Source organism: Vanellus vanellus, assembly GCF_965231255.1.
Source record: "Vanellus vanellus genome assembly, chromosome: 5".
Lineage (NCBI taxonomy): Eukaryota > Metazoa > Chordata > Aves > Charadriiformes > Charadriidae > Vanellus > Vanellus vanellus.
The window spans coordinates 32,850,171-32,876,067 of NC_138910.1; the positions used below are offsets into that span (position 1 = coordinate 32,850,171).

General features: G+C 42.1%; 2 protein-coding genes across 4 annotated transcripts; one reads left to right on the plus strand and one right to left on the minus strand.

The window, feature by feature from the left end:
• The first annotated feature begins 1 nt into the window (after position 1).
• HSPD1 (heat shock protein family D (Hsp60) member 1) lies at positions 2–10,879 on the plus strand. 2 transcript variants are annotated; one of them, XM_082483824.1, is made up of 12 exons: positions 2–142; positions 1,475–1,650; positions 4,505–4,757; positions 5,318–5,400; positions 6,158–6,253; positions 6,571–6,664; positions 7,084–7,252; positions 7,595–7,694; positions 8,601–8,846; positions 9,187–9,361; positions 9,761–9,939; positions 10,034–10,879. In XM_082483824.1, exons 2-12 carry the CDS (start codon positions 1,477–1,479, stop codon positions 10,184–10,186), a joined length of 1,722 nt encoding a protein of 573 aa, XP_082339950.1. In that variant the 5' UTR covers positions 2–142; positions 1,475–1,476; the 3' UTR covers positions 10,187–10,879. The 2 variants fall into 2 exon arrangements, with proteins under 2 accessions (XP_082339950.1, XP_082339949.1); XM_082483823.1 differs by lacking the exon at positions 2–142 and adding an exon at positions 433–501.
• Positions 10,880–11,023: 144 nt separating this feature from the next.
• On the minus strand, positions 11,024–24,468 carry COQ10B (coenzyme Q10B). Of its 2 annotated transcripts, none has more exons than XM_082483827.1 (5): positions 24,351–24,468; positions 20,367–20,513; positions 18,720–18,912; positions 16,075–16,176; positions 11,024–12,939 (listed from the first exon to the last, which is right to left on the minus strand). In XM_082483827.1, the coding sequence occupies exons 1-5, from the start codon at positions 24,431–24,433 to the stop codon at positions 12,772–12,774; spliced, it is 693 nt and encodes a 230-aa protein (XP_082339953.1). In that variant the 5' UTR covers positions 24,434–24,468; the 3' UTR covers positions 11,024–12,771. The 2 variants fall into 2 exon arrangements, with proteins under 2 accessions (XP_082339953.1, XP_082339954.1); XM_082483828.1 differs by lacking the exon at positions 24,351–24,468 and adding an exon at positions 22,615–22,653.
• Between the last annotated feature and the right edge of the window lie 1,429 nt (positions 24,469–25,897).

Genomic DNA, 25,897 nt, shown 5'->3' on the forward strand with positions numbered 1-25,897 from the left:
GCTCGGGTTGAATTCCCCCGCGTATTTTTCACCCCCGCGGCTAGGTCCCGTTCCCGGCGTCGGCTGGCACCCCGACGGCGACGCAAACCCCTCTGCCTGGCGCCCGCCGGCTCCCGGGGTCGGACACCCGCCCGGAAGTGAGGTCAGCTCAACTTTGACCTTCGGTGAGCATGAGCGTTCCAGAAGGTTCTGGAATTGGCGGGCCCCGGAACCTGAGTGCTTCATGCCGGAGCGGTGCCGCGCATGCGCGCGGCGCGGGCGGCGCCCCCCAGCCCCGCAGGAGGGCTGTTGGCGGGTCCTCCCGCCAGGGGCGGGGCTGCGGCGGCTATGCTGGTTCCCGGGCCGGGTAGTGCGGAGCCCCACATGGGCCGGTGCCTGGCCGGGGGCGGGGCGGAGGCGGTCAGTGCTCAGCGCCTTCCCGCTTCTGCGCACAGACTTGCCCGCTCAGCTCTCGGTCCGGACGGTGGAGGCGCCTGCTGCTTCCCCCCGCGCTGCCCGCAGGTGAGCGCGGCGGCTGCCCGGGCCCGGCCCCGGCCCTGCCTAGGGACGGAGTGCCGGCGAGCTGGGGCTGCTTCCCCTCTTCCCCCCCCCGCCTATTCCCCCTGCGGCGGCCGTTACCGTTGGGGGGTGGGAAGGGGGGGAGGGGTGCTCGCGCCATTAACGGCCGGGCCTGTTCACGGCGCGCGGCGCTAACGGCCGATGGCGCGCCGCGTGAGGAGAAAGGGGTGGCCGTGAGCCCGGGTGCTGGGGCGAAGGGGCCGGCGCGGCGCCCTCGTCCGCGTGGGGGCGATGCCGGCGCGGCGGGGCTCGGCGATGCAGCGTGGGCGGGCGGGCGGCAGGGGGCGAGCGGCTCTTGACCTTGCTGCGCGTGTCCTGAGGGAAGGGGACATGTGGCCGAAGGCCCTGTTCCCTTCCTTCCCCCGCCAAGGGGCCCGGCGGGGCCCCCGGAGCCCTCCCTGCAGCTCCGCGCCTTCGCCTCCCCGCGCCTGGCTCCCGCGCGGTGCGGGTGGCCTTGGTGAGAGGCGGGCGGGCGCCGGAGCCTCGCCCGGGCGGCGACGGGAACGGGACCGCCGCTGGCACGTGCGGCAGCCGCGCCGAGCCGGTGGGGCTGGGGGGAGCCCGCCTGGCAAACGGAGCTGCTGGTGTCCCGCCGTGCCCTCGCGGTCTCCCGCTCTGTTGGCGGGGGAGGCCCGGCAGGAGGAGCTCGGAGTTGCCGAAGGCCGCTCAGTGAGGAGCTGCTGCAGCCCAGATCTTGTTTTGAGGCGCAGAGTTCGCCAGCCCTGTTACTTGCAGTTGCTTGTGTGACTCCATTTTAACCAGGCAAAAAGCTAAAAGTTCATGGTCACTTGCTTTACTTCTTGAATCCTTTTCCCCTGGTTTTTCTCTTTTTTTTTTTTTTTTTTTTTTTTCCTGGGAGTAGCTGCGCAAAAACATAATGCTTATATTTTTCACTGGATTTGTTTTAATCTTTTAGACATGCTCCGTTTATCTACAGTATTCCGTCAGATGAGGCCAGTGTCCAGAGCACTCGCCCCCCATCTAACACGAGCCTATGCAAAAGATGTGAAGTTTGGAGCAGATGCTAGAGCTCTTATGCTTCAAGGAGTAGATCTTCTAGCAGATGCTGTAGCTGTCACCATGGGGCCAAAGGTAATGGAAATTTTTGCATTTATTTTATGTTACCACTTTGATCTGATTGAAAACACCATAGTAGAAAATAGTTGTTCGTTTTCCCTCGGTAGAGCTGTGTGATTGTTGTCTGCAGATCTGTAACACAAAGATGTAGGGGTATGGACAGACTACTGCAAGCAGCCATATTCTCATTTTTGTCACCTGAACCATGACGACAACGCGTGTGCTTTTCATGGTAACAAAGCAAAATGAATTGGATCACGTGAAAGGTGCAGCATATTTGTTCAAACAATTTGAAGGTTAAGGAAATGTGCATAATAGGTTGCAATGGCTCAGTTGATGACATGTAACAATGCAGTAGATAACTATATCATGAGGTGGGTTAATTAGCATGTGAAATTTCTTAGTTATTTTTTTACAAATTACGGTCTTGTATCACTTTATGTTTTAGTATTAACAAGGTGAAAGAGACATTGAAAGTGTGATGTTGAGTTTTCAGTTAGCTGGTAAATGTTATCAGCTTAAGTGAAATTCTCTGTCAGTAGCATCAATTTGTGCTGCTTATAGGACAGAATATAGTGTATGGTTCCCTGTAAGTTCTAGGTCTTTTGGAAAAGTAGCTACTGTATTCTGCATAGTCATGCAACATGCAGAAAGGCTTGAAATGAGACTCCTTTTTAAGGAAGAGACACTGATTTTCTTTGGGGTCATAGGAATGCCTGTTTCATATGATAACAGCATATGTGTGGTAGTTCTTAAGGTTGCTCGGCCTCTATAAAATTCATTCATTTATTTCTTGCACATTTTTTGTGCTGTTAGCTGTATTCAAAGGCAAAAATGCCATAAGCTGAGCAGATAAAGGTTAAAGAACAGTGATGTCAGCAAACTGTGGTTGTTTTCCATAAAGGAACAAAGTTTAAGTATAGTCAGTTAATTTAACTCTTGGGTTTTTTTTTTGATCAGGCCTACTTTGTGAATGCCTAAGCATAGTTCTAGTGCAGCGGTTAAAGGGCAGTGCCTGATGCAACTTACTGTAACCTGGTGGGGGTTTTGTTAAGCATTCTCACTTTATCTGCTGTTCTCCATGTATTTGTAGAGATTTAGGGATTGGACTGTAATGCTTGATTCTGCTTCCAGCATTTTAAAGAAATATCGCTCTGGTGAGGAAGCTTCCCTTTGGCATTGTTCTATATTTAAAGAAACGTGGTTTGCAGTCTCATGCAATCTATTGCTGCCAACATGTTAATTTCTTTGTCAAAACTAGTTGATGCAAATGCTCAGATTCTTGCTATGCAGGACCATTCACTGAATGTATTTACTAGTGGTGGTTTTTTTTTTTTTTAGAAACACAGATAAAAAGTTTTTGTTGAGTGTAAGTCCTTTAATGTGATCAGATATAAGTAGATTTTGTAGTTATGAGGAGAGCAGCACAACCAAACACTTGGAAAGAGACCTTGTCAGAATAGAAAATAAAATTAAGCAAAACGAGGAGAGACTAGATGAAGAACTTACCAGTAGCAGGATCCTCCAGAGAGACTTTTCTTACTCTTGAACTACTTTTAGATTTAGAAGTGCAGGTCAAATGAAATAGCAGTAGGAAGTCAGATTATGCATTATTTTGGTATAATTGTTTTATAGCACAGAGTTAGAATTACATAAACTACTTCACAAATACAACATTAGTAACTGAAGCTTAGCGTTTCTTTTGCAGCTTCTAGGGCTAGTTGTACTTCAGGAGCAGTATAGCCTCGTGTGTGGCAGGAATCACAAGTTAGTTAAATTGTTGAGGCAGATGTGAGTGGGCTCTGTGCAAGTGAGGAACGCAGTGCAGCATGGCGGTAATATGCCGTATGGGTGTCCTTAGCTGGCTTGCTTGGCACGTGATCCAAACTCTGCTTGGAGCTGAAGCTGCAGTGGCGTGCGATCAGCTACAGCAGTGTCTCAGGAGCCAGCATGGTCAGCCCTGAGCTGGACCTGACAGGCCAGGTGAGGGGGCTTGTACAGGGTCCGTGGGGGAAGGCAGTGATGAGGTGGGGCAAAAGAGTTTTGGGGCAGCAGTGGACCTGAGGTGGCTCCATGCATCTCCGCTGCCTCCAGCTCACACTGGAGCATGATTGATTGGGGCAGCTATTCAGGCTATTGAATTCATCTGGGAACAAGCAATCCTCTTGTGCAGGTGCACCTGCCCTGTGTTCCCTGTACGGGCCATAGTTTCCATGTTAACTGTGTCTGTAAATGTTGCACAGGGTAGCCCAGCTTTTTAGTTGAATGCAAGTGCAGGCTAAGAGAAGAACGGCTTGTGAACTTGCAGTGTTTGGGAAATTATTGCGACACATTAACACAAATTTGTTAAGTATTCTCAGTTCTCTTTGCTAATCACTAATAAGGTTTCAAGTCTTTGCTTTTTCCCCCCCTCCAGAACGTGCAACAAATCGAGCTTTGTGTTACTGTTCTTAAACCACATAGAGTTTTTATTGTGATTTGGTGGAAATTTTGCTAATTTAGTTCATTATGTTGCTGTATTTTAATTTTAGTGGAAAATATCAGTGTTAGAGTGAATATTTTCGATAATTTTTGTCTGTAAGGTCAGTCTTATTTTAGTTGCAGGCTTCTGAGTCTGTAGTACTAAGCATTGTGGCTGGAGAATGAAGACTCATTCTTTGGAAGTATAAAACATTTGAGCTGTTTTACGAGTTTTGCAGAACCATCTGTAATGTGCATGCTTCAAAAATTGCAGATGAAAACTCTGATCAAGGGGATGTTTCTGTTTGGCTGTGGCTGTTCAAAAGGATTTTAATCTTCAGTTGAACTCTTAGAGTAACATGTTGTGGATTATGTGGCTTTGATTTAACATTTGTTCTTGTCACCCTAGGGAAGAACAGTTATTATTGAGCAAAGCTGGGGAAGTCCCAAAGTGACAAAAGACGGTGTGACAGTAGCAAAGGCAATTGACTTAAAAGACAAATACAAAAATATTGGAGCCAGGTTAGTTCAAGATGTTGCCAACAATACAAATGAAGAAGCAGGAGATGGTACCACTACTGCAACGGTACTTGCACGTGCTATTGCCAAGGAAGGCTTTGAGAAGATCAGCAAAGGAGCTAATCCAGTAGAAATCAGGAGGGGTAATATTTTTTTTTCTTCTTGTTTTTAATGTTTAATCACTGTCTTTTTACTTTTGATATTCCAAATTTGATTGGCTTCTGGAATCAGTTGCCGCCTTCTTGAAGAGCCGCGTAAAGCTTTATATGAAGAGCAATAGATAGAGAAGCCACTTGTTTCAGTTACATTACTTACTCTGAACAATTTTTTATTTTTCTAATTATTTTACTATTTTATATGCAGTTAACTTGTTTAATTTATCAGAGATAAACTACATTTAAAGCTATTTCTGCATTTAATTTATTTCTGATAGGTGTATATAAATTTACTAGTGCCAGGTAAATAAATTTGCTGTAAATTGTGATAGAAAATATGTCACACCAATTCAAAAAAATGGTTACTAGGTATACAAATGACAATGTGGAAATGGAACTGCCAGTCACTTGTTTTTGAACATGCAAACTTGATGCATTTTTGCAATGTGGACTTTGGTTTGAAACTTACCCTGCTGGGGGGGTGTGTGTGTTTCTTCTGTACTGTGTGCCTTGTTTTGTTCACTCGCAAATATTCTGTTCATCTTTAGGGGTGATGCTTGCAGTTGATGCTGTCATAGCTGAACTGAAGAAGCTGTCCAAACCTGTTACAACTCCAGAAGAAATTGCACAGGTAAAAAAAAAAAAAAAAAAAAACCAAATAAAAAAAAAAACACAACAACATTTAAACCAAGTTTACATAGCTATTCTTCTGAAAAAGTTTTGCAAAGTCAGGTTAAAGGAGTTAGGTTGTGCATATATGACATCTGAGTATTTTTCTTTATATATCAGTAATCAGATTATGTTTCATTGAATGATCTTCACGATAGCATTTTCATTTTCTTGAATTATCTAAAATTCCCAGTATTTTGCCTTCAACTACACTGCTAGAAGTTAGTTCATAAGTAGGTAGTTTTTCTCATCTTCAAGTTTCATTCCAAAATGTGGTCTTAAAACATAAATTTGGTGTACTTAGGAAGAATCAACAAGAGCAAAGATGTATTTGTGGGTGGGAGGTGATGGTGGATTTCTGGGAGTGTGGTGGATCTGCTGTTGTAGGATCAGGTTGAGGTGGGTGCCCAGCTGGCTCTCGGGTACCAGGTGTGTTGGCCTTCATGGTGTGTTTCTCCCCATGGCCACAGATTCAGATGGGCTGCATGTGCTGCCTGAGCCCAGTGCATGGGATCTGTCTGGCCCTGTGCTTGAGTTGCCCAAGAGCCATTAGTCCTTCTAATGGAGTTCTGGGGTCCTGGTGTGGGTGTGCTACGGTCAGCTGCCCCGTCTTGTCAGGAAATGTGAGAGTTAGAAAGTTGGGTTATTGTGGTTTTCCTCATAGTGAGGAAACAAACAACTTGTATTGTGAAATGAGATTAAATGGCTTACTGTTTCAGGTTGCCACGATATCAGCAAATGGAGATCAGGAAATTGGCAATATAATCTCTGATGCAATGAAAAAAGTTGGCCGAAAGGGCGTAATCACTGTCAAGGTAAGAACTGATGAACATATGGACTAAGTGCAGAGTGACTGTCTCTTCTGGTTAGGGCTGGCTTTTGTGGCATGAGATGTAGCTGCTGCTGCTCAAATATGGTATCTCACCATAATTCCTCTCTGCGCAGCTCCTTCAGATTAGGGTTTGATCGCTGTTCCCTTCTATAATCCTTTTATTTTTGAAGGGGGAAGCACATAAAACTGATGTGTGGTGTAGAGCCTTTTATTCTGTTGCGTATAGTACGCTAAAAAACACACTTGTGCTTTTGGTAGAAACAAGGGGTCTTTAATGTGGACTTTCTTGCATCTAAACAGGATGGAAAAACTCTAAACGATGAATTGGAAATCATTGAGGGTATGAAATTTGACAGAGGGTACATCTCTCCATATTTTATTAATACAACCAAAGGTGAGTTAACAATAACACATGTCAAATACCTTACAATGGCCCTTGTAAGTCAGAAATAATGGTACCTGTTATAAAGACTTCACAATGTGTTATACTGAGTATCATGGCAATAGGACAGCGGGGTCCTTCCCCATCAGAAACTTTTAACTCTTGGTAAAAACTTGAAATCTGTGGGTTTTTTTTTTTTTTAATTCTCTGCTGAGTGTGGGCAGTGTCCATGCTAACACCAAGCTGGTCCTGCAATACTTCAGGGCAATGTAGAATTCAAAGTGAAGCCTTGGAGAAAACAATTTGTGTCTCTTTTTTCTAATGCCATTGAAAAGTGCAACAGTTGCTCCAAAGGAGCTCCTTAAGTTTAAGAGAATGCTTGATATGTTATTATAATTGGATTATTCAGATAATGCATATTGTTTCTGCAGGGCAGAAATGTGAATTCCAGGATGCCTATGTTTTAATCAGTGAAAAGAAAATTTCTAGTGTACAGTCCATAGTCCCAGCTCTTGAAATTGCCAATAGTCACCGTAAACCTTTGGTCATTATTGCTGAAGATGTTGATGGAGAAGCTCTCAGCACTCTAGTCTTGAACAGGTGAGGCTTAAAATCCATACTTTTAGGCAAATACTGCTTTTATTGTGTGTTTTCATCCTTTTAAAGGAATACACACAAAAGCATGTATTTGCCACAGTGAAGTACTGTTGTCTCTGTTCTCTTATCAGTGCCAAGGAAACAGCAACTTTTGTATGTAGCCATACTGGCATCAGTTTGGACAGAATTTCAGTTGTTTCCTAACTACCTTTCTGAGCAAAACCAGCTCAGTTCATGAAGGTCTTATGTTTCCTTGATAGTTAGGACTGTACTGAAATAACTCTTTTCAGTAGACTCATTCTCTGAACACATGTGGAATGTTGCTTTCTGAATTCTTCTCTTAAGGCTGAAAGTTGGTCTTCAGGTTGTTGCTGTAAAAGCACCAGGTTTTGGCGACAACAGGAAAAACCAGCTTAAGGATATGGCAATTGCTACTGGTGGTGCTGTAAGTAATGATGTTTTAATTGGCTCTTTGCTCTAAGAAATGCTAATGATATTTAAGGAGGAAAAGAATTTATTTTTTTAGGTCCATGGCTTATATTTGCTATGTTGCAGGGTGTGTCCTGTTCTTTCAAAAATAGAACAGTAACACTAATGTTTGAATCTTCATATTTTTTTTAAATGTGCATACAGCCCTGACCAACCATGAGTAATATGTCCTTTTCACTGACTGCAGTTAGACACAATTTCCTTGCAGCATTTAAGTCCTTAAGGGGAAGCAGGAGGAACATCAAGGAAATTTCTTAGAAATAGCAGAGCTTTCTTGTGACCTTATAAAACTGATTGTCTCACAATTGCCCAGACTTGAGTATGGCAAATATAATTCTTTCAAATGTCTGGAATAGACTGGTAATTTTCTTTTATACTCAACTTATCCAATAGTTGATGTGCCAATTAGTGTCTCTTTATACTGCTTTTTTTAATACACGCTTCAAAATCATAGCATGATACTGGGATCCAAAGGTGGTTATTGAAATAAAACTTAATGTCTAAACTGGAGCACAAAGTAACGAACCAGCAAATTCTATTCTAAAGTGACTTTAGTGCCAATATTCATAACTTCTCGAAACACAAGAACTCTGTAACAGAACTCTGCTTTCCAGGCACTTTGAATCAGTGGGTTACATTAGTCAGTTGTGAGAAGTTGGCAGCTCCCTACTCCGTGAGGGCTAGTTTGGGAGGTACCTGTGTGCCTGGACTCCGTTAGAAGGGAAGAGTTGTGTTCAACTTTGCTTCAGTAGTGTGATTATGTATCACTGCTAGCCTGCTGTATGCATCTGTGTGTCTATAAATAAAAAAACTGACATACGGAGAAGCTGTGAATTCCAGCATTTCACATAATTTGTTTCAGGTGTTCGGAGAAGAGGGTTTGAGCCTAAATGTGGAAGATATTCAGCCTCATGACTTTGGTAAAGTTGGAGAGGTCATTGTGACAAAAGATGACACCATGCTTCTAAAGGGGAAGGGTGAAAAGGCTCAGATTGAAAAACGTATTCAAGAAATTATTGAACAGCTAGAAGTTACCACAAGTGATTACGAAAAAGAGAAGCTGAATGAGCGATTGGCCAAACTCTCCGATGGAGTAGCAGTATTGAAGGTGAGAAGTTAAACTTCTTAGGAAAGGGGTGGTATCAGTCCGTCATTGGCTGTCTCGTAATCTTAGCAGTTGATTTGGATAAGGAATTTGGCTTCTTACAGTGCTACACCTTGGTATTAAGAACTTAATGAAATAATCAACTGAAACAGTGTGTTTAGGCTTGAGTGTTGCAGTACAAAAGAATGCTGCCAGTATGGGAGAGCATGGCTTTGCTTTTTGGCACTTCTCAGTTAATGACTCAAGTTGGCTATTGAACTTTGCAGCAGCAGTTCCGTAGCCAGCCGTGCTCTCCCGCCTGGGCTCCTTGTGCGGATCTTTATGTGTGGCTTGCTTCTTGTAGGTTGGTGGCACAAGTGATGTTGAAGTGAATGAGAAGAAGGACAGAGTTACTGACGCCCTGAACGCGACCCGTGCTGCTGTAGAGGAAGGCATCGTTCCAGGTGGTGGCTGTGCATTGCTTCGCTGCATTCCAGCATTAGATGCCTTAGCTCCAGCCAATGAAGATCAGAAAATTGGTAAGTAAATTCCTTGAACATGGAAGTGTTAAGACTAGACTTTTTTCTGTCCTGAGGCTTTATAAGATTAACTACAGATTATTTTCAGTGAGATGTTAGTTACTTTATCTTTAGAACCTCGTATCCCCTTGGTATGGTGGTCTCAGCTTTACAGTGGGAAGGAGCTTTCACTGCGTCCCTGACTTGGATGTGAAAGAACTGATATAACAATAAAGCAGCAGCACCCCCTGCAAAGAACTGCAAACCAGTAAAGGAGAATTGAGTTGGCTGTTGCAACTGTGCCCAACAGACATAAAATCTAAGAGTGCTTAAGAGATTGTGTGGCAAATCAAACAGAAAAAGGCTTTGTGCCAGTAATAATGCTCCTTACCAATCTTTTAAACATCCTTTTTCTTACAGGCATTGAAATAATAAAGAGAACACTGAAAATCCCAGCAATGACTATTGCAAAGAATGCAGGCGTTGAAGGATCATTAATAGTGGAAAAAATCCTGCAGAGTCCATCAGAAGTTGGCTATGATGCAATGCTTGGGGACTTTGTAAATATGGTAGAAAAAGGAATCATAGACCCAACGAAGGTAACCTAAATTAGTCTCTCTAATTCTCAGCTTTGCTTCTTCCCAGCTCACTTGATAGTCAGCAGCTATTAAGTTATTTCTTCCCTATTTTTAGGTTGTGAGGACTGCTCTGATGGACGCTGCAGGTGTTGCCTCTCTCTTATCAACAGCAGAAGCAGTGGTGACTGAAATTCCCAAAGAAGAAAAGGAGCCTGCAATGGGAGGGATGGGCGGGATGGGCGGAGGCATGGGAGGCGGCATGTTCTAATTCCTGGGACAGGGAAGCATAATGAGCTGTGCTGTTAAAGACTTGACAGTTCTGACTTTCAAAACTTCAGCTGTCAGTGCAGGAGGGTGGATAGTGACTGAAGTGAGGCTGGTGTTTAAAAGAATCACTGTAACCATCAGTTACTGGATTTCATTTAACACGTGTAATTGTTTACAGTCATTGTCCATGCCTACAGATAATTTATTTTGTATTTTTTGAATAAAGACATTTGTACATTCCTGATAACTGGGTGCAAGATCCATCTACCAAGGTCCCGATTTAAACTTAAGGCACTTGATATTCTGTTTCAGAATTTCCTGGTGCTTGCCAGTACTAGGAAGAGCTTGGAAGCCACTGTGTGTGAGACTTACAATTGTGTACAAAGCAGGCAAATAGACAGTTATGTGACCTTTATGTAATAAAACAAACTGCTCAAAAGTTATGAAATGTATCACCTTATTCACGTGCACACAAAGCCATAGTCATGGGAGAACGCTGACAGCCTCCTACTTCTAAGATTTACTAGAAATCTGATACTTAGCGCTTGGAAATGACAGGGCATGTCCCTCCAGGAAACATTCCTTTGTCTAGAATGTTTCTCAGAAATAAAAGTGACTTTAATTCTGGTTAGAAATACCGAAGCTGAACTGACAGTACAGTTCTTGGAAATATTAAACAATGCTATGAAAATAAGGCACGTGCATGGACTTTATTTTTGCCCTGTCTGTACTGCTTGTTTTGCATGCCAGAACAGGCCCGGTGCATCTTTCACAGTGCTGTGGGAGGGAAGGTGCCCTGAGGGTACAAAATGGGTAAGCTGTCTTTGCTGAGAAAGGATTGTGGGTTGTTCTTAAATCTTTCTCATGCTCAGGTGTACTATGTGGTTATCTCCATGCCTTGAGACTTCCAGTCCTCCAGCTTTCTGGTAATGGGCTCCAGGATTTAGAGTTATTTTCCACTAGATGCTGCTTTGCCATTAAAAAGGACAGCTTTGTTTGCTACCTACTGTCTTCTGCCACCTGAAACAGCTAATAAGATTAACGTGTAAAGTCTTTCCTGCCTGCTTTTCAACTCTGCTTTCCAAACTTCAAAACAAGGGTGTCCCCAAACTGGTGTACATTTATCTCTGATTGTCTCAACAAACGAAATTGCTTTACAGCTTCTCAGTGTTTTAAAACTGACCCCTTAATCCAGCAGTCACTTTCCATAGCTTCCTACCTTTAATAAGAATTATTCTTCACAGATGGGATGTGTGAAGGACAGCTCAATTGCTCTTCCTGGAAAAGTATCTAAACTCTGAATCTGCTTCAGGCCTGTCTTTGTCCTGAAACACAACTTCCTATGTCATTTCATATGCTATTCTGTACTAACCATGTGGATTACAGACACTTTGGAGACAGGACCAGCTTCAGCCCCTGGCCTGAAGCTTCACCTAATTCCAGTAAGGAAATCTGGTAATGCAAGGCAGCATATAGAGAAGATTAGAAACAGAAAATGTAAAGACTAGAAGTATTGAAAATTAATTTAATCAAGGCAGAGGGTACCATGGTAATGGACTAATTAAATGGTAGTATGGTACTGAAATAAAACCTAAGAACTAAGGTGTAGTGCTCTGTTTTATGTTTTTTAATGCCAACTGGCCTTGTGTGTGCTTAGTTTGCAGCAAGTGAAGGACAGTTTCCTCCCTCCTTCCAGGGAGGACAGTACTGTGGTACAACATTATGCATCCATGCCCTGGTTCCCGAAGAGGTAACATTTATTTACTTGGTTTGAAGTTGTGTTGGATCTGGGACCTGTTTGCATTAGATGAGATGTATCCAGCATACCCTAACTGCAGTGTGCAACAGTGACAGAGCAGCAGATAGACAAGTTCAGCCACCCAAATACACTACAAATCTCTCAGTGTCTGGAGCTAAAAACCACTGGCTATAGCTGAAACTGCTGCACTCAAATTATAGTACTCCTTACGTTACATGTAACCCTTACGTTTAACTTCTGAAAAATCAAGAGTATTCAGGTTGTGTTGTTTTTTTCTATTGCAGTTGCTCATCAGAATTCAACAGCAGCTGGAGACTCCTGGCTTACCCTTGTCATTCGTTTGGATGAGAAGCACCTGCTGCTCCATGCACCACAAACTGTCCCCTACTGCCTACAGTCACAATGTTGGTTTCCCTCTGCTTGGCCAGAGCTGGCCCAGTTGATGCTGTTAGGTTACATTCACACTACTAATAACTTAAACTTGAGTTAATATGTTACAATGCTGAAAAAAAAAAAACAATAAGCTTGGATAAGGCAGAACTTACACTGTGATTACACAAACCGTTTGGCAAGTTAATAACCAGCAGCCTGAGACATCTTGTGTTACAGTAGCTGACAATTGTCTGTTACTGGTAACACGTAAGTTGCACTTGCTTGCAGCTTGAACATTTTATATACATCTGGCTGAACAGGGGTGTCTTGTACAGTATGAAGTTGCACACAAAGCTCAGATAGGAAATAGATGCCCCGCAGGAGGAGCATGGCACCTCTTGTACAAATGAAGTGTACAAACAAGTTTATAACAGAGGTCGTTACAATTTTCCCTTTTACGTCTGGTGAACTTCATGAAGCATTAGCTCCCGAGGTATGTTTGTTTCTGGGCCATGGAGTTTGGATGCTCTTCTTTCAAAGGCAGCTACCATCTGCTTTACCACTTCATCAAAAAATAGTGTAGCGAGTTTTGAGTGTAGAAGTGAACGAAATTCAAAAGAAACCTGTTTAAGAAAATAGAGAACAATTGGTTTTCCTGTATCTACTGTTGTGGTAAAATGCTGTTACAAATACACAGCTTCATTAAAGAATTTCCAGTTAGTCTGCAAGTGAGCTGTGGGAGAAAGAACAGTTAAAACTGAACTATGGGTGATTGCGTCTGCAAAGAAAAGCCCCGTTCCCTGGTGAGGGGACTGTCTCCCTGGGCTTTTCAATCGGAATAATCATTTTGTTCAGTTCTCTGAAGTAGTCATTTCCAGTTATCTAAAATAACTGCATTTTACTTAATAAGTGAGGCATCACAAAACAAAGTATTTGGGATAACAAAAAGTGACTGACAATAACTTAGTTACTTTGTGCACAGAATGCACCTGGGGACAAAAGTTGTCTGAAGAAAAGCCAGCACACTTACAGGTAAGGTGGAGCAAACCCAAGAGGCATTTAAAAGCAGCTCGGAATAGTAACCTATTAAATACCAACATTTAAAAACATTTTTTCTGTCTTGGTAGCTGTTGTTATGGTATGTTCAAATGAGCAATTTACTGACTAAAGCTGTACATTTGCTTGGGTGTGCCATATCTCCTACCTGAGCACCTCCCACTCTTGACCTTCGCTGTCCTGACACAGACAGGCAGAGTGGTGAAGTCCTCTGTGCCAAGCCCTCGGGCCTCCTACTGCAGTGCCCAGAACTTAACTTCTACATTTTCTTTTAGCTACTGAATCTCACAGTTAAACTGAAGCTACTGCAGTAGTTAACAGTTATGGCAGGCGTGCAGGGAGTCTGCTTTCTCCACCCTCAAAAGAAACCGGTCACTTTATGTTAAATAGCCTTCAATTATGCTTTTGTGCTGTGCTGGCCTTTGGTCTAGTTAAATAATGTTCCCTTAAGGCTATGGAATCACATTGTTCTGGAACACACAGCTTCCCAAAACGATTACAGAATTTTCAGGAAAAGGTTGCTCTTCTGTGACATGATATAGCTTGTCTTTTGGATTGAGATTTAACTATTTTTTGTAATTTCTGAGAAATCAGCAGATTAAATGGAGCAAATACAGCTCCTCTCAAGTTGCTTATGCATAATGCATATTAACTGCAAAACAGTAGCACAGAAGTAATTAAACTACTTGGACTGTAGGCCAGGTATAGCTTCATTTACATTTGCTTGACCTCAAGCATCAGTAAAATTAATGTGCCTTTTGAAAGTCAGAGAGTTGTCATGTGGAGCATATAGAGTTCTGCAGAGCAGGCATAACATTCAGCAATTATGTACAAGCTTGAGATATGGCATACATTTACAAAGTTTGCAGATGGTAAAAATGGTGTTGTGCTTCAATCTATGTACCAAATCGTTTAAGAGCTGAAACCAACCTAGAGAAGTTCCCTGCTGTATGTGTCTCCTGGCATCAGGCTGGCAAAACAGTGATGCAATTGCTTGTGGGAACCAGCATAATCCAAAATTCAACTTACATTTTCTAAAGCAAATGAGCATTCTTGAAATCAAAGTTTTCTCTCCTAAGTATCTGTAATTGCATAGTGTGTTTTGAGAAGTTTGTTGTGAAACCCTTATCATCCCTACCTGCACAGGCCCAGGGGCAAGCGACACAGCAGGTCAGTAACTAGCAAGGGTTGGAGTCCTTAAGGACTTGCCTTGGTGAGGCAGCCCCCTGCTTAGCTGGCTACATCTGCTTCTGCTACCTCAAAATGGGGTAAGCAGTAAGAAGTATTGAGAGTGTTTCCCCAAGAAAATGAAAACCTCCATTTTAAGTCCAGTTTTGACTTGGTTTAACTGAAGTTCTTGTCCTGAAATCTCAAAAGGTGGCTTGGGGGGCAGGGCAGAAGTTTGCCCCACAAACTCAGTATTTAGATTACAAGGTTTAAACACTTGCTCAATTCAAGTTTTCTCAGCTGATTTATAGCTTGGGTTAAAAGCTAGCTTATGTACCAGTCAGTAGTAGCAGGAACTAGCACTTTTTTGCCTGGAGAAATTCAAATACCATGAGCAAATAACATGCAAACATCAATGGCAAATCCTATGAGAAAGGTACTTTTTTGAGTGTCTATAGATTCCTTTTTACTGTTGAACTGTATGAAGCACAATACAGCAATAAGCTGAAAGTTATTAACCCAAGGAGATTAATGTGGTAGTTTAGAAATACTCCAAAAGCTCTTTTTCCTATTTACAGAAGATAATTTTTAAAGTAGGGTATCCCAGTAGATGGCAGCATGCGTACTTTTGTAGCCTGTTCTGTCTCAATGCAACACCTACTTTAACACTATAAAAGGTAAGAAAAAAATGTGATGACAGACTAAATAGACAAAATGGAAAAGCAATCACTTGAGTGGAAAGCAACTTGTCTAGGAGTAACAAGCTAAATCAGATACTGGATTTAAAGTGCAATAGTCTTGAGCTGCAGTGATAGCCCACCACAGAGTAGAAAGACAGCAAAAACCTATTATACCTGTATTAAAGAAGGAAGGAGTAAGACTTAAAATATATGAAAGGCCAAACAGGACAGATGGGAGAATACCTACTTTCTGGTACCAAGGTTACTTAGGTTGTACAGTAATCAAAGGAAATACCAAAGTATGTTTAGTATTTCACAGAATCACAGAACTTTCAGAGTTGGAAGGAACCTCTAGAGATCACCTAGTCCAACTCCCCTGCTAAAGCAGGATTGCTTAGAGCACATTACTCAGGACTGCATCCAGGCGGGTCTTGAAAATCTCCAGAGAAGGGGACTCCACAACCTCCCTGGGCAGCCTGTGCCAGTGCTGATTTCTCCCTCTGTATTTGACTCACTCAAAACCTTAGCATGTTTAGAATTGTATGGTGAGAGATAGGGTGAGAGATACCAATCCCTAGACTGTTTAATGACAGGTGGACACCTCACGCAAGACTGCTGACTCTAAAGGACACTGTAGTGGTTTCCACGTGGTAAAGTTGCAAACTTTTTTGGGGATACTAGTGACTAAAACTAACTTGCTTTCTGTGCCACTATGTTTAAAAAAAAACCCAACAAATTAGTATCAGCCATTTAAAAAACAAAACAAAACAAAACAAAACACTAAAAAACCGCAATTGAAGATACTGTTTCTAGGCCCTGTTCCAAGCATGTTGTAGTCTTAATTACAATACTTACTGAAAAATCCAATGTACATGTCCTTGGATAACCAGGGATACCTGGGCTGAAACGCCACACTGTTTCCAAGTGATTAAATAGTTTTCCATCTGTGCAGGATGCCTAAAAGGAAGTTTGAGAAGCCAAGCTACAGTTAGGCTTTTACAGATGTGACCGATTGCTATTACTGAAGTTTGCATTTGCATTTTGTTAGATAGTGAAGGTCACAGCACAGTTAAATTTTTTCTTATAGTGCAGCCAGCATAAGATTTGCACAGTGTCATTTCTGGCAAAGTAATTTAATCCCCTTTACAGGAGAGGAAAAAGTTATGTATTGAGAGTCATAAAATGGATCTCTAGCATTTAACAAAGGATATTAATCTTTACTGGGGTTTGGTGTTTTTTTTTTTCCATTACGTGTATAGAATGTTTTATGTACACTGATATATAGACGGGTAGTCTTCGGCTATAGGAATGCTTAGCATCAAAACAAACCTGATTGAAGACAGACTCCAAAATTCTACTGTCACCAGACATTATTGTCATCAAGAGCTCCCATGAAGTCAGTAAGACTATATACTCAAGTTCATAATCAGCTTAGACCTTGGCTTTTAGTTTCTGGCAAGCCATATTTACTAACATTTCAGGAGTGCTTGCATGCAATCCTACTTTAAAACAATAAAGTATTTGTAGTAGTTGGCGTCATAGTTTTCATGACAATAATGTCCTCATTTTCACTCATTTTTCTTTTAGCACATATAGCTCATTTTTTGTGGCTATATCTATAATAGAAAAAAGATTGAAAGACACATACTTCAAAATCATCCAAATACGTCATCTCAGTTGTCTTGGAATTTCTATAGAGAATTTCTGTAACTGTTTTTTAACTCTTTCTTTTTACAGGTCTTACAGTTAGACAAGCAGCTCTGCTCCAACAAGACTACCCACGATGAATAGGTTTTGTTTGTGGTTTGAAAGCAGTGATAAGGTAAGCCATCTCAAAGACTAATCAGCAGCACAAAAATACCTACATTTTTCTGCTTGGGAATGAGATGCAGTCTTGCTACTTCTACAACAGAAAGGGGAGGAGTAAAGTGAAGACCAGACATGAAGAGCTGGGCTTGCTTTTCCTGCTGCTGCCAAAAGGGCAGGAAGAATGGGAAAATTGCCAGTGTGTCCTCCTTGCTCCCAACCTTATAAGTAGCAAACTCACTCCGTGCTTTCCTCTGTGGCAAGCCCTGCTGCTACCAGTCTGATTTTTCCATTGCTCAAGCACTGCTGCTGTAAGCAACAAATCCGTGCTCATTTTGTCGCCACCAGTAGCCTGCTATGCTAGACCATATGCAAGCTGCCTTTGCCCAGAGTTATTTCCAAGGACAGAGAAGGAGTCCAAACATACAGTCGCTTCTCTAGAAATGTTCCTGCAGTTATATGAACATAATGTAAACTTCTAGGAAAAATAATCCCAGCAGAGAAAACACTAGTAAGTCTAGGAGGAGGAAATCTAAAGAAATGGTTCTCCTTGCCACTTCCATGATCTTTTCTGAGACAAGAAATCCTCTTTTGAGTTAATTAGAAGGAAAAAGAGTTAGTGAGCCAATCTGATAGCTATGTGAAAGAAAAAAGGCAGTCTTGTCAGGGAAGAGCAGAAAGGGAAAGCAGTCAGCATGTAAAATGCAGATTTTCCATTGTAGCTGTTCAACTTTCTTAATAAAGGGAGAAAGATATCTTTTTCTTTTCAGAGTCAGTAAGTACCTTGAGTAAAGGCACTTTGCATATTCCCTTTCCAATTCATGTCTCCCCTGTACCCAGTTTCTGTTTTGAGCAGTGTCTCTTAAGAGGAAGCCTAGAAAAGAATAGTGAAATAGGATATCTAAACAATTATCTTGAACAGCAATCAACTATTGTAATTCCACTAGTTATCCCCCAAAATAGTCAATATCTGCCACACGAAGGGAGACAAAGTTTTGCTATAAGGAATCCATTCTGAGCTGTTCCTAGCCAAAACAGGTTTGAACATACAAGGCAAACTAGTCAGAAGATCCAGACGTCATTTAAGATTTCTCCCTTGACATTTTTAATGATTGCTCTTGAAAAGCTGAAAGGAGAAGAAATACAACTGCTCCTCTTCTGAACAAATTAATTCTAAAAAATGAACTTTAAATCTACTCTTCTATCGTACACTGAATAACAAGTTCTTCAGCAGATCCTACACTTAAGCTTAAGACTTGTCATATTAGCTAGTTAAAATTGTCAGGAGAAAAGTAATGACAGATATCAATTTTGCTAAAGCATCAGAAGCTACAGTTGTCAAAGATAACTTTTAAGTCAGTATTAATTTTTCATTTAGAAAGGCTTGGACAAAATTTTAATAAAACCAAACAAAAATGGTGTATCTTCATTAATGGCTGCAAGTTTCTCCAGCAAAAGGAAATTTAAAAGCAAGTTGCCCTCATTTGGCAGATTATGTTTTAAAAGTGCATTCAAATTCTCTTCAGTTACCCTAAGTCTATAAAAAAAAGCAACACAAGCTTTGAACCACACAAAGCACTTCCAGCATCAATTTTGTTTTGAATCACCAGTGAATTATTTGAATTTCAACAAACAAAAGTTACGGAAAGTTACAGCTAAGAAAAAAGAAAGAGAGGGGAAAAAAAAAAAGTTACCTTAACTAAATGTGGTCTCACTAGGGTAACAACTGATGTATACCTCTCTACTACAGGAGGGAATCCTATTTCTAGCTGTGCTTTGCAGTATCCAGAGCGCTTCGATAATATATCTGACTTCTTACACCAAGGAACAAATAGTTTGTAATTCTCCACAACAGCAACAACTTCATACATTTCTTGCATAGAATACCTGGAAGAGAAACACGAACATTATTTACAAGGTATTTTAACTTCATATTCAGCATTAAAAAGTTTCAGAGATGGTATAATTGGCAGTTTGGGAGGTGAACATACAGTTACCTGACAACAATACCACTGGTTTTGGAAATTAAAAAGTGAGAAAAAAGGTAATAAACTGGTAAAAGTCTTTGCATAAAGATGCACAACACCACACAACATCCAGCAGTAAAGTTAGTGAACAGTGAACCTGGTGTCTGCTACTTTCTGCAATATCGGGTAACTACGCATACATTTCAAATGGAAAAATAGTTTTTTCCAGCGCAGCCATGTCTTTGTTTAGGTAGATCTTAGATATTCCACATAAAGAATCAACACTTCACAGCTACCAAGAAACGGCGTATCAAAACTAAAGTACTGTATTTCACAAGGTTTAAATAGAGCAACACTACTTTCCTTAGTTTAGTTCAAATAAAAAAGTGTAGTTAAAAAATACATGCAATGGAGAAACCTCACAGCATCACAGAATGGCTGAGGTTGGAAGGGACCTCTGGAGGTCATCCTGTCCAATGCCCCTGCTCAAGCAGGATATTGAAATCATATGAAAGAATATGATGGTAACATTTTAGTTGATTCTACTGTAACATGGCAAAGTATTACATAGCTATGTTTTTTCAATTTTAGTTCTGACTCAGACAAGAATTGAAGCACATGCTTAATTCCATCTGTGTTTAAAATGAAACGTATGTTCAACAGTACTCAGTGAGTACTATTGGACAAAGGCACTATTCAAAATCTGTTGCAGTTCAAAAACAATCACATAACTGAGTGTTAAACACAGTCAAAAAAATTATGCTAATAAACAAATAGTGCATACTATTGTGGACCAGAGACTAGAGGCAGATCACACTCTCATTAAATGAACTGGAATTATCCCACTAGCTTTAAAGCAAACAGGATTTCAAAATCTTTTTCTATGGGCCTAAGTTTCTTCATCACACAATTAATTATTTTCCTTCTTTTAAAGAATGAAGAAAATCTCAACAAGTGAGAAGTACAACACAACGTAAGTGCAAACATTAGCATATATTTAAGACTGAAGAGAACAAACTGAGATTTTTCACAACTGTTGGTTTATTTCCATTTCACCATATGAAATTAATAGTGTACTCTTCCCTTTCAGGGTTTTTATTTCATCATGGAATAGAACAGTTGTTTCTGTTGTTTCTTTCTACGGGCAAGGGGTTTGGGTTCTTACATTTTTGTATACTCAACTTCATACTGGAAAAGCCTGGTCGCTACAATTCTGAAAGTCAAAACTCCTTCCTGGTCTCCAATTGGGTAGAGTCACAGGGGCATGTGTCTTCGGGGACGTTCAGTTTTTTTAACTTTTAGCATTTCGGATTAATCACAGCAAACACAAAATCAACAAGCATATAAAGTCTCTTACAACATTTCTATACAAACCCTATAATTCTTCTTTCAGAATATTCTTTTCTTTTATTTACTAGTGGAGCAGCAATTTTGAAGAAAGTTCTTGAAAAGGTGTGGCTCATTACAGGTACTTGCAGAGGAGAAACTCTGGTCATCAAAATACCACAAGAAGCCAAGTGCCTGCAACAGTGAAAATGCTTTTAGATGTGTTTCATATCAGCAAAATAAGTAACACAATCAGGGGAGACAAACAATCAGTTGTATAACATTCCAGAAAATGTCAGATTCAGATGGAAAAACAAAGTCTTGTAACAGCATACAAACTGTTAAAAACACAAGGGGGATTTTTTTTTTCCCCTTAGGAGAAACTAAAAATAGACCCTGGTCACGAGAAAAGTAACTGGCAGAGTAAAATACAAAGGCTCCCATTAAACGTTAGCTTTGTGGCAGCCTGAGTGCATGTACAAGCCTCATATGCACTTAATTTGCAGAACAGGCTTTCTTAATAGCAAAATCAAGGCACAGTCTGGAATACTTTATCCTTTTGGAATATGCAAATAAGAGAAGATACACTTGGAGATCAAAAGTTGAACTCTGCCATAATCCCTCTGCTGCCTTCTTTCTCTTAAAAGGACAGTTTCCTTTTGAAAGCCCTTTCAGAAAGTGAATTGCTTGCCCATCTTTCAAAATTTCCTTCATAAAATATCATGCAAAACCTTGGACACAGTGTTTTCATAAATAAAACTTAACAAATTACCTTTAAAAATGCTAGTAATTCTGATTGCACCTCAGTGTTTGTAAACATCTGCACTAAAATCTAACAAATATTCATTGTGATTAATAGGTCTGTTCTGCTAAATTATTGATTTTGCCTAGGTCAAGTCAGTTAAGAAACAAAATACCACCTCAAAAGCTCTGATTTTTGGCACCAAGAAGTTAAAAATGCCACTATTTGCTGTTAGCGTTTCTACAAATGTAAGCTACAGAGCAACCTAGATTTTTTTTCTGTCCTTTCTCTATGTATCTCTATAATCAGGATTGTATTTCTGGATTCACATAGTCAAAAATGGAACCAACCTTCCCCACTTAGCATTAGATTTGTTTGGTGGTTTGTTTGGTTGGTTTTTTGGGGGTGGTTTTTTTTTTTTTTTAAAACACAATTAACAGATGCATTTTTTTACTAATCACCAAAGTAGTCTAGCAAATTACAGTTACCAATTTTAAACAACTACAATTATTATTAACATGTTCTTTAAAAATCAACATAACTTTGAATTCTAAAGAAACAGTAATAGCTTGGGACTGACCACATTAGCTTATACAGTCACTGCATTAGGAGACAGGCAAATAATAAACTGGTATCGAGTTTAGAGGAAAATAATCATCACCATCAGCTGATTAGAAACAATCCGGACAGACTTTTTAAAAAAGAAGCAACTGTGATACAAAGCAATATGACTGACAACACATTGTAAACACTGCAGTTGGAAAGGAATTACTTAAGATGGGACAGAAGTACGGTGTTGAAATTAAGAAAGAATAGGTAGACTTTTAAAGTCTTCAGACAACAACCTCTGCAACTGTTTGCAACTGTATCTCAAGGGATGTGGACATAGTCTGTTTTTTTCCCCACACAGACTGGACAAGACTGTGAAGGAAAGCATTGCTTTGACAGAAACAGTGGAAGGGTGCCAGTAACATTGTAGCTGCCTCAACCAGATTCATAGAAAGTGTTCAAATGTTTGGACCAGACTTCATTCTGGAGAGCTAATTTAAATTACTTTCTCCATCTGGGTCTACGTGTAGTACACACAGTCCAAACGAGTTGCCAGGTTTCTTCTCTTGGTTTGTTTTTTTTACTGTAATGCTATGGCAGTATATTGTTTCATACAGTTTTATCTAGACTTGTTGTTCAAGGCTGAAAAACAATCTCTACAAACAATCTTTTAGCTGCTGTAAGACAATGTCCTTTTCACAATTATATTGCCATTCAAGGAAGGTAAGGTTAAGAGAGGTTATTATGCTAACAAACACGGTGAGACTTCATCTCTCTCCCAATTTTATCAGAAGAAAAACAAAGGCTACGAGAATGTGCTGGGCTCAGTCCCAGCTCAGGAAAGCACACCTCTTTAAGAAAAGCACAGATTTCAATGGCCTGTCACGCATGTTTTTGTGAACCTGATCAAGGCCACAGAAGAAAAGCCAAGTCCATACCAGAATTCAGACACACCTACCACCTCTGTATTTATTCTCTGATGGTAATACCACCATATCCACTCACACTGCTCTTATTGGCATCATTCAATTCCTGCCACCCGCTGCTTTCTCCCTAAACATTTGGGCGCTGATCACAGTATCATCTGACTTCCATGACCTGAAAAGGAAGCATTTACTGATGTATGGCATACATACGTAAGTGATCTATATTCAGTCATTATTTTAAATAGCTACAAAATTTTCAAAGCCTAAAGATCAACATATTTTTGTAAACGGGGATCTCCAGCTCATGACTATAAAGACTGAAATTAGTGGTAAGAGCACGCCAGGGCCATTGTGTTTACTGTTATCCCAACTGTTACTTCCATAAGGTTAGTGAGATCTGATGGCCATTTCATGGTCTGCGAGACATGAGCTAATCTCGTTCAAATTCTTTGTCGACAGCTGTTCACATCCCAAAAAATAAGTGTTGCCAACAACTGTTCTCATTAGAATAAGCACAAGAGACTGATTTACCACCTGAGTCCTTGAAGTCTGCTACTCAGCACAGTAACGGGTCTGCTGAGCTGACAACAGGTACAGAATGTACACCAATAACTGCAAGACGTGAAAGCATACCCAGCTTCAAAGCTACAAATAATACAGCACCGTTTTGGATTCAGCTTGCACTTGCTTAAAACCAGCTGCCAAGATTCTTGCAGCTTACATTAGAAACATTTTCAACCTTAGGTTGCAACCAGTTACTTAATGAGTTTCCTTATACTGCACACCCTTCCCACTAATTGATTTTGCCCTCAATTCAGGACTCCAGTATATTATATTAAAAAAAGCAATTTTGTTTACCAGGACTGAACTATTTTGATATTACAAACACACCCTAAAATTAAAACACAAAGGATATACAGTAAGAAATATCGCCCAAGTAAGATGACAGATTATATCATTGCACAGTTACAATTATGTCAAATGACTGCTTGAAATTTGACATCATGAACTGACCTCTGTTCCACTTTTTCACTGTTTTTATGAGGATGACAACAAGACTTTAACAAACACAGCAGCACTGCCATAACAGTAATAACAGGTGAACCTTTTTTCCTCCTCTTTTAAGATTTTCAAATTATACTCTCCCTTGTCTGCTTGTTCTTTTTCTTCCAGTTATAAGACCAAGTCTTCTCCCAAAGCATATTTTGTTTCTCAAGTTGTTCCAGCCAGCCTTACATGTGATCAGGGGATAAGGAACTTGTTGCATTATCTGAAGTGGAAAACATCTGGGCGTTTTACTCAGTTTTTCATTTCTTTTATGGATTGCTCAAAGTTATGCAACCGGCTCAAGCAAAGAAGAGGCGAGTTTATAATCTGAAAATAGTTTGTTCTTCCACCGACACTGAGCCGACAGCCACCGAAGCCAAGGGCACCTCAGCCGCCCCCGCGGATCGCGGCGCCGGCGGGAACCTGGCAGTACCTTCCCTCTCCCCTTCCCCAAGACCACCACCTTCTCTCCGGGGCAGCACCGGGCAGGCGCCACGCTCCCCCAGGCGGGGCGAGCCGGGCAGGGGCTCGCCCAGCACCGCCCCGCGGGCTGCCAGGCCCCCGGGAACGTTCACCCTGGAGCGTACTGAGGCACCGGGCGCCTCAGGCGGCCCTACCCCGGCCCCGGCCGCGGCCCCGGCGATACAACGGGGCCGCCCGGCGTGCGAGGGGATCCGGGACGGTATGCCGCTCTCCGCGGACGGTGGGAGGAGGCGCGGCGGGGCCCTGGCTGTCACCCCCGCGGTCACTCCGCGTCACCCCGCGTACCTGACAGCGGTCGTGCACGGCGGCGGGGCGGCGGCAAGCCCGCCGGCCAGCGCCCTGCCGAGCGCCCGACCGCTCCGCGCCATCTCGGGCCCCGCTCCTCGCCGGCTGCCCCGCCCGCCCCCGCGCGCTGCCTAACGGCCGCCGGCCGGAGAGCCGCGCCCCCGCCGCACGGCCCAACCGCCTATCGCCGCGCGGGGGCCGGCGTCACGCGCTGTGGACCGGCCCCACCGCCGGCCGGCGCTGGCGAAGGCGGGGGGGAGGAGGGGCGCGCGCAGTCACGGGACAGCTCGGGCTCGCGCGGGGGGAAGGGGGAGAGACCCTTCGCCTGATTGGCCCGGCGGCGCGCGGGCCCCGTGCACGGCTATAATTGGGCTTGTGCGCGCGGGCTCCCCTTAACAGTGCCTCACGGGGCGGTGGGGGTAGCTCCGCCCCTTCCCCGCAGGGCGCGTGACGGGGGGGGGGGGGGGAGGGAGCAACAGACGGACAGCCTCACCGAGGGGTCGGGCGGGCTCCTCGCGGAAACCGCAGGTCTGCGCGGCGGAAAGAGCTCGCAGAGCAGCCGGGTAAGAGGCCTCCGTGGTGGGGGAGCGGCCTAGAAGGGCCCCTTGGCGCCTGGGCAGGGCTCTTCCTGCTCCCTGCAGGGCACCCGCTTGGCCCCTCGCGTCGCCTCCCCTTCCCTCAGCAAGAGGCTGCTCGCGCAGATGCGTCGCAGTCGGGTGCTTAGCCATGCAGGCTAAAGTTTAGGGTAATTAACGTCACTAAAACTTATCAGTCCCTCCATAGACTTGACTGTAATCACAGAGCATCACTTTGCTACACATTGAAACAACAAACTCGTATTGTCACTTATGCTTTCTCATAATTCACCTTTTGAACATAGCCTCCCTCAAAAAAAGGGCATTTTACAACTATCCTGCAATTGAAGAACTATTGTTTAAGTATTGTTTGTCTCCTCATATATTTCATATTGCATCATGCACAGAAGTTATTTAAAAGTAAGTCTGCAAAATCTATTTCCATGAAATAGTACTTTTTTCCAATTTGTACCTGGTGGGCTATTCAACTGAGACATAATACTTCATAGTATTTACATGTCCTTAAATATATGTCTGGGTTGTATCACACTAGAAGGTAAACAGCTTAGATACATTGTCAATAAAGTCTCTTCAACTATGGGATAAACCCCTTCCTATTCAAATGTAACTAGTATTTTACATCCAATGTAAATTAAACTGTATTTTAGTTAAAGCAGTTGAATGCATAGAAATGAAGATTTCTGAACAAAATAATAGTTGCAACTATGTAAGTCCACATATACATCCTCTTCAGAAATGTCCTCCTTGTAATTATCTTTGTGTCCTTGCTATTAGCAAAACCACTCATTATTACAAGAATATCACCAATTTGGATAATTGAAACTAATTGGAGTTCTTACTCTATCGTGTCAGGGTATGGTGTTTTTCAGATAGGCTGTCCTGTAGCATGTTCTTCATGTTGAACTTGGTGAAAAAGAGACATGTAAAGCCCCATGTTCTCCAATGCAGGTG

Coding starts and splice junctions, on each gene's coding strand:
- HSPD1 (XM_082483824.1), top strand. CDS start 1,477: ATGCTCCGTTTATCTACAGTATTCCGTCAGATGAGGCCAGTGTCCAGA. Junction 7,253..7,594: donor AGCACTCTAGTCTTGAACAG/GTGAGGCTTAAA, acceptor TCTTCTCTTAAG/GCTGAAAGTTGGTCTTCAGG. Junction 9,362..9,760: donor CAATGAAGATCAGAAAATTG/GTAAGTAAATTC, acceptor TTTTTCTTACAG/GCATTGAAATAATAAAGAGA.
- COQ10B (XM_082483827.1), bottom strand. CDS start 24,433: ATGGCGCGGAGCGGTCGGGCGCTCGGCAGGGCGCTGGCCGGCGGGCTT. Junction 16,177..18,719: donor TGAGACCACATTTAGTTAAG/GTAACTTTTTTT, acceptor ACTTCCTTTTAG/GCATCCTGCACAGATGGAAA. Junction 12,940..16,074: donor CATGTACATTGGATTTTTCA/GTAAGTATTGTA, acceptor TTTCTTAAACAG/GTTTCTTTTGAATTTCGTTC.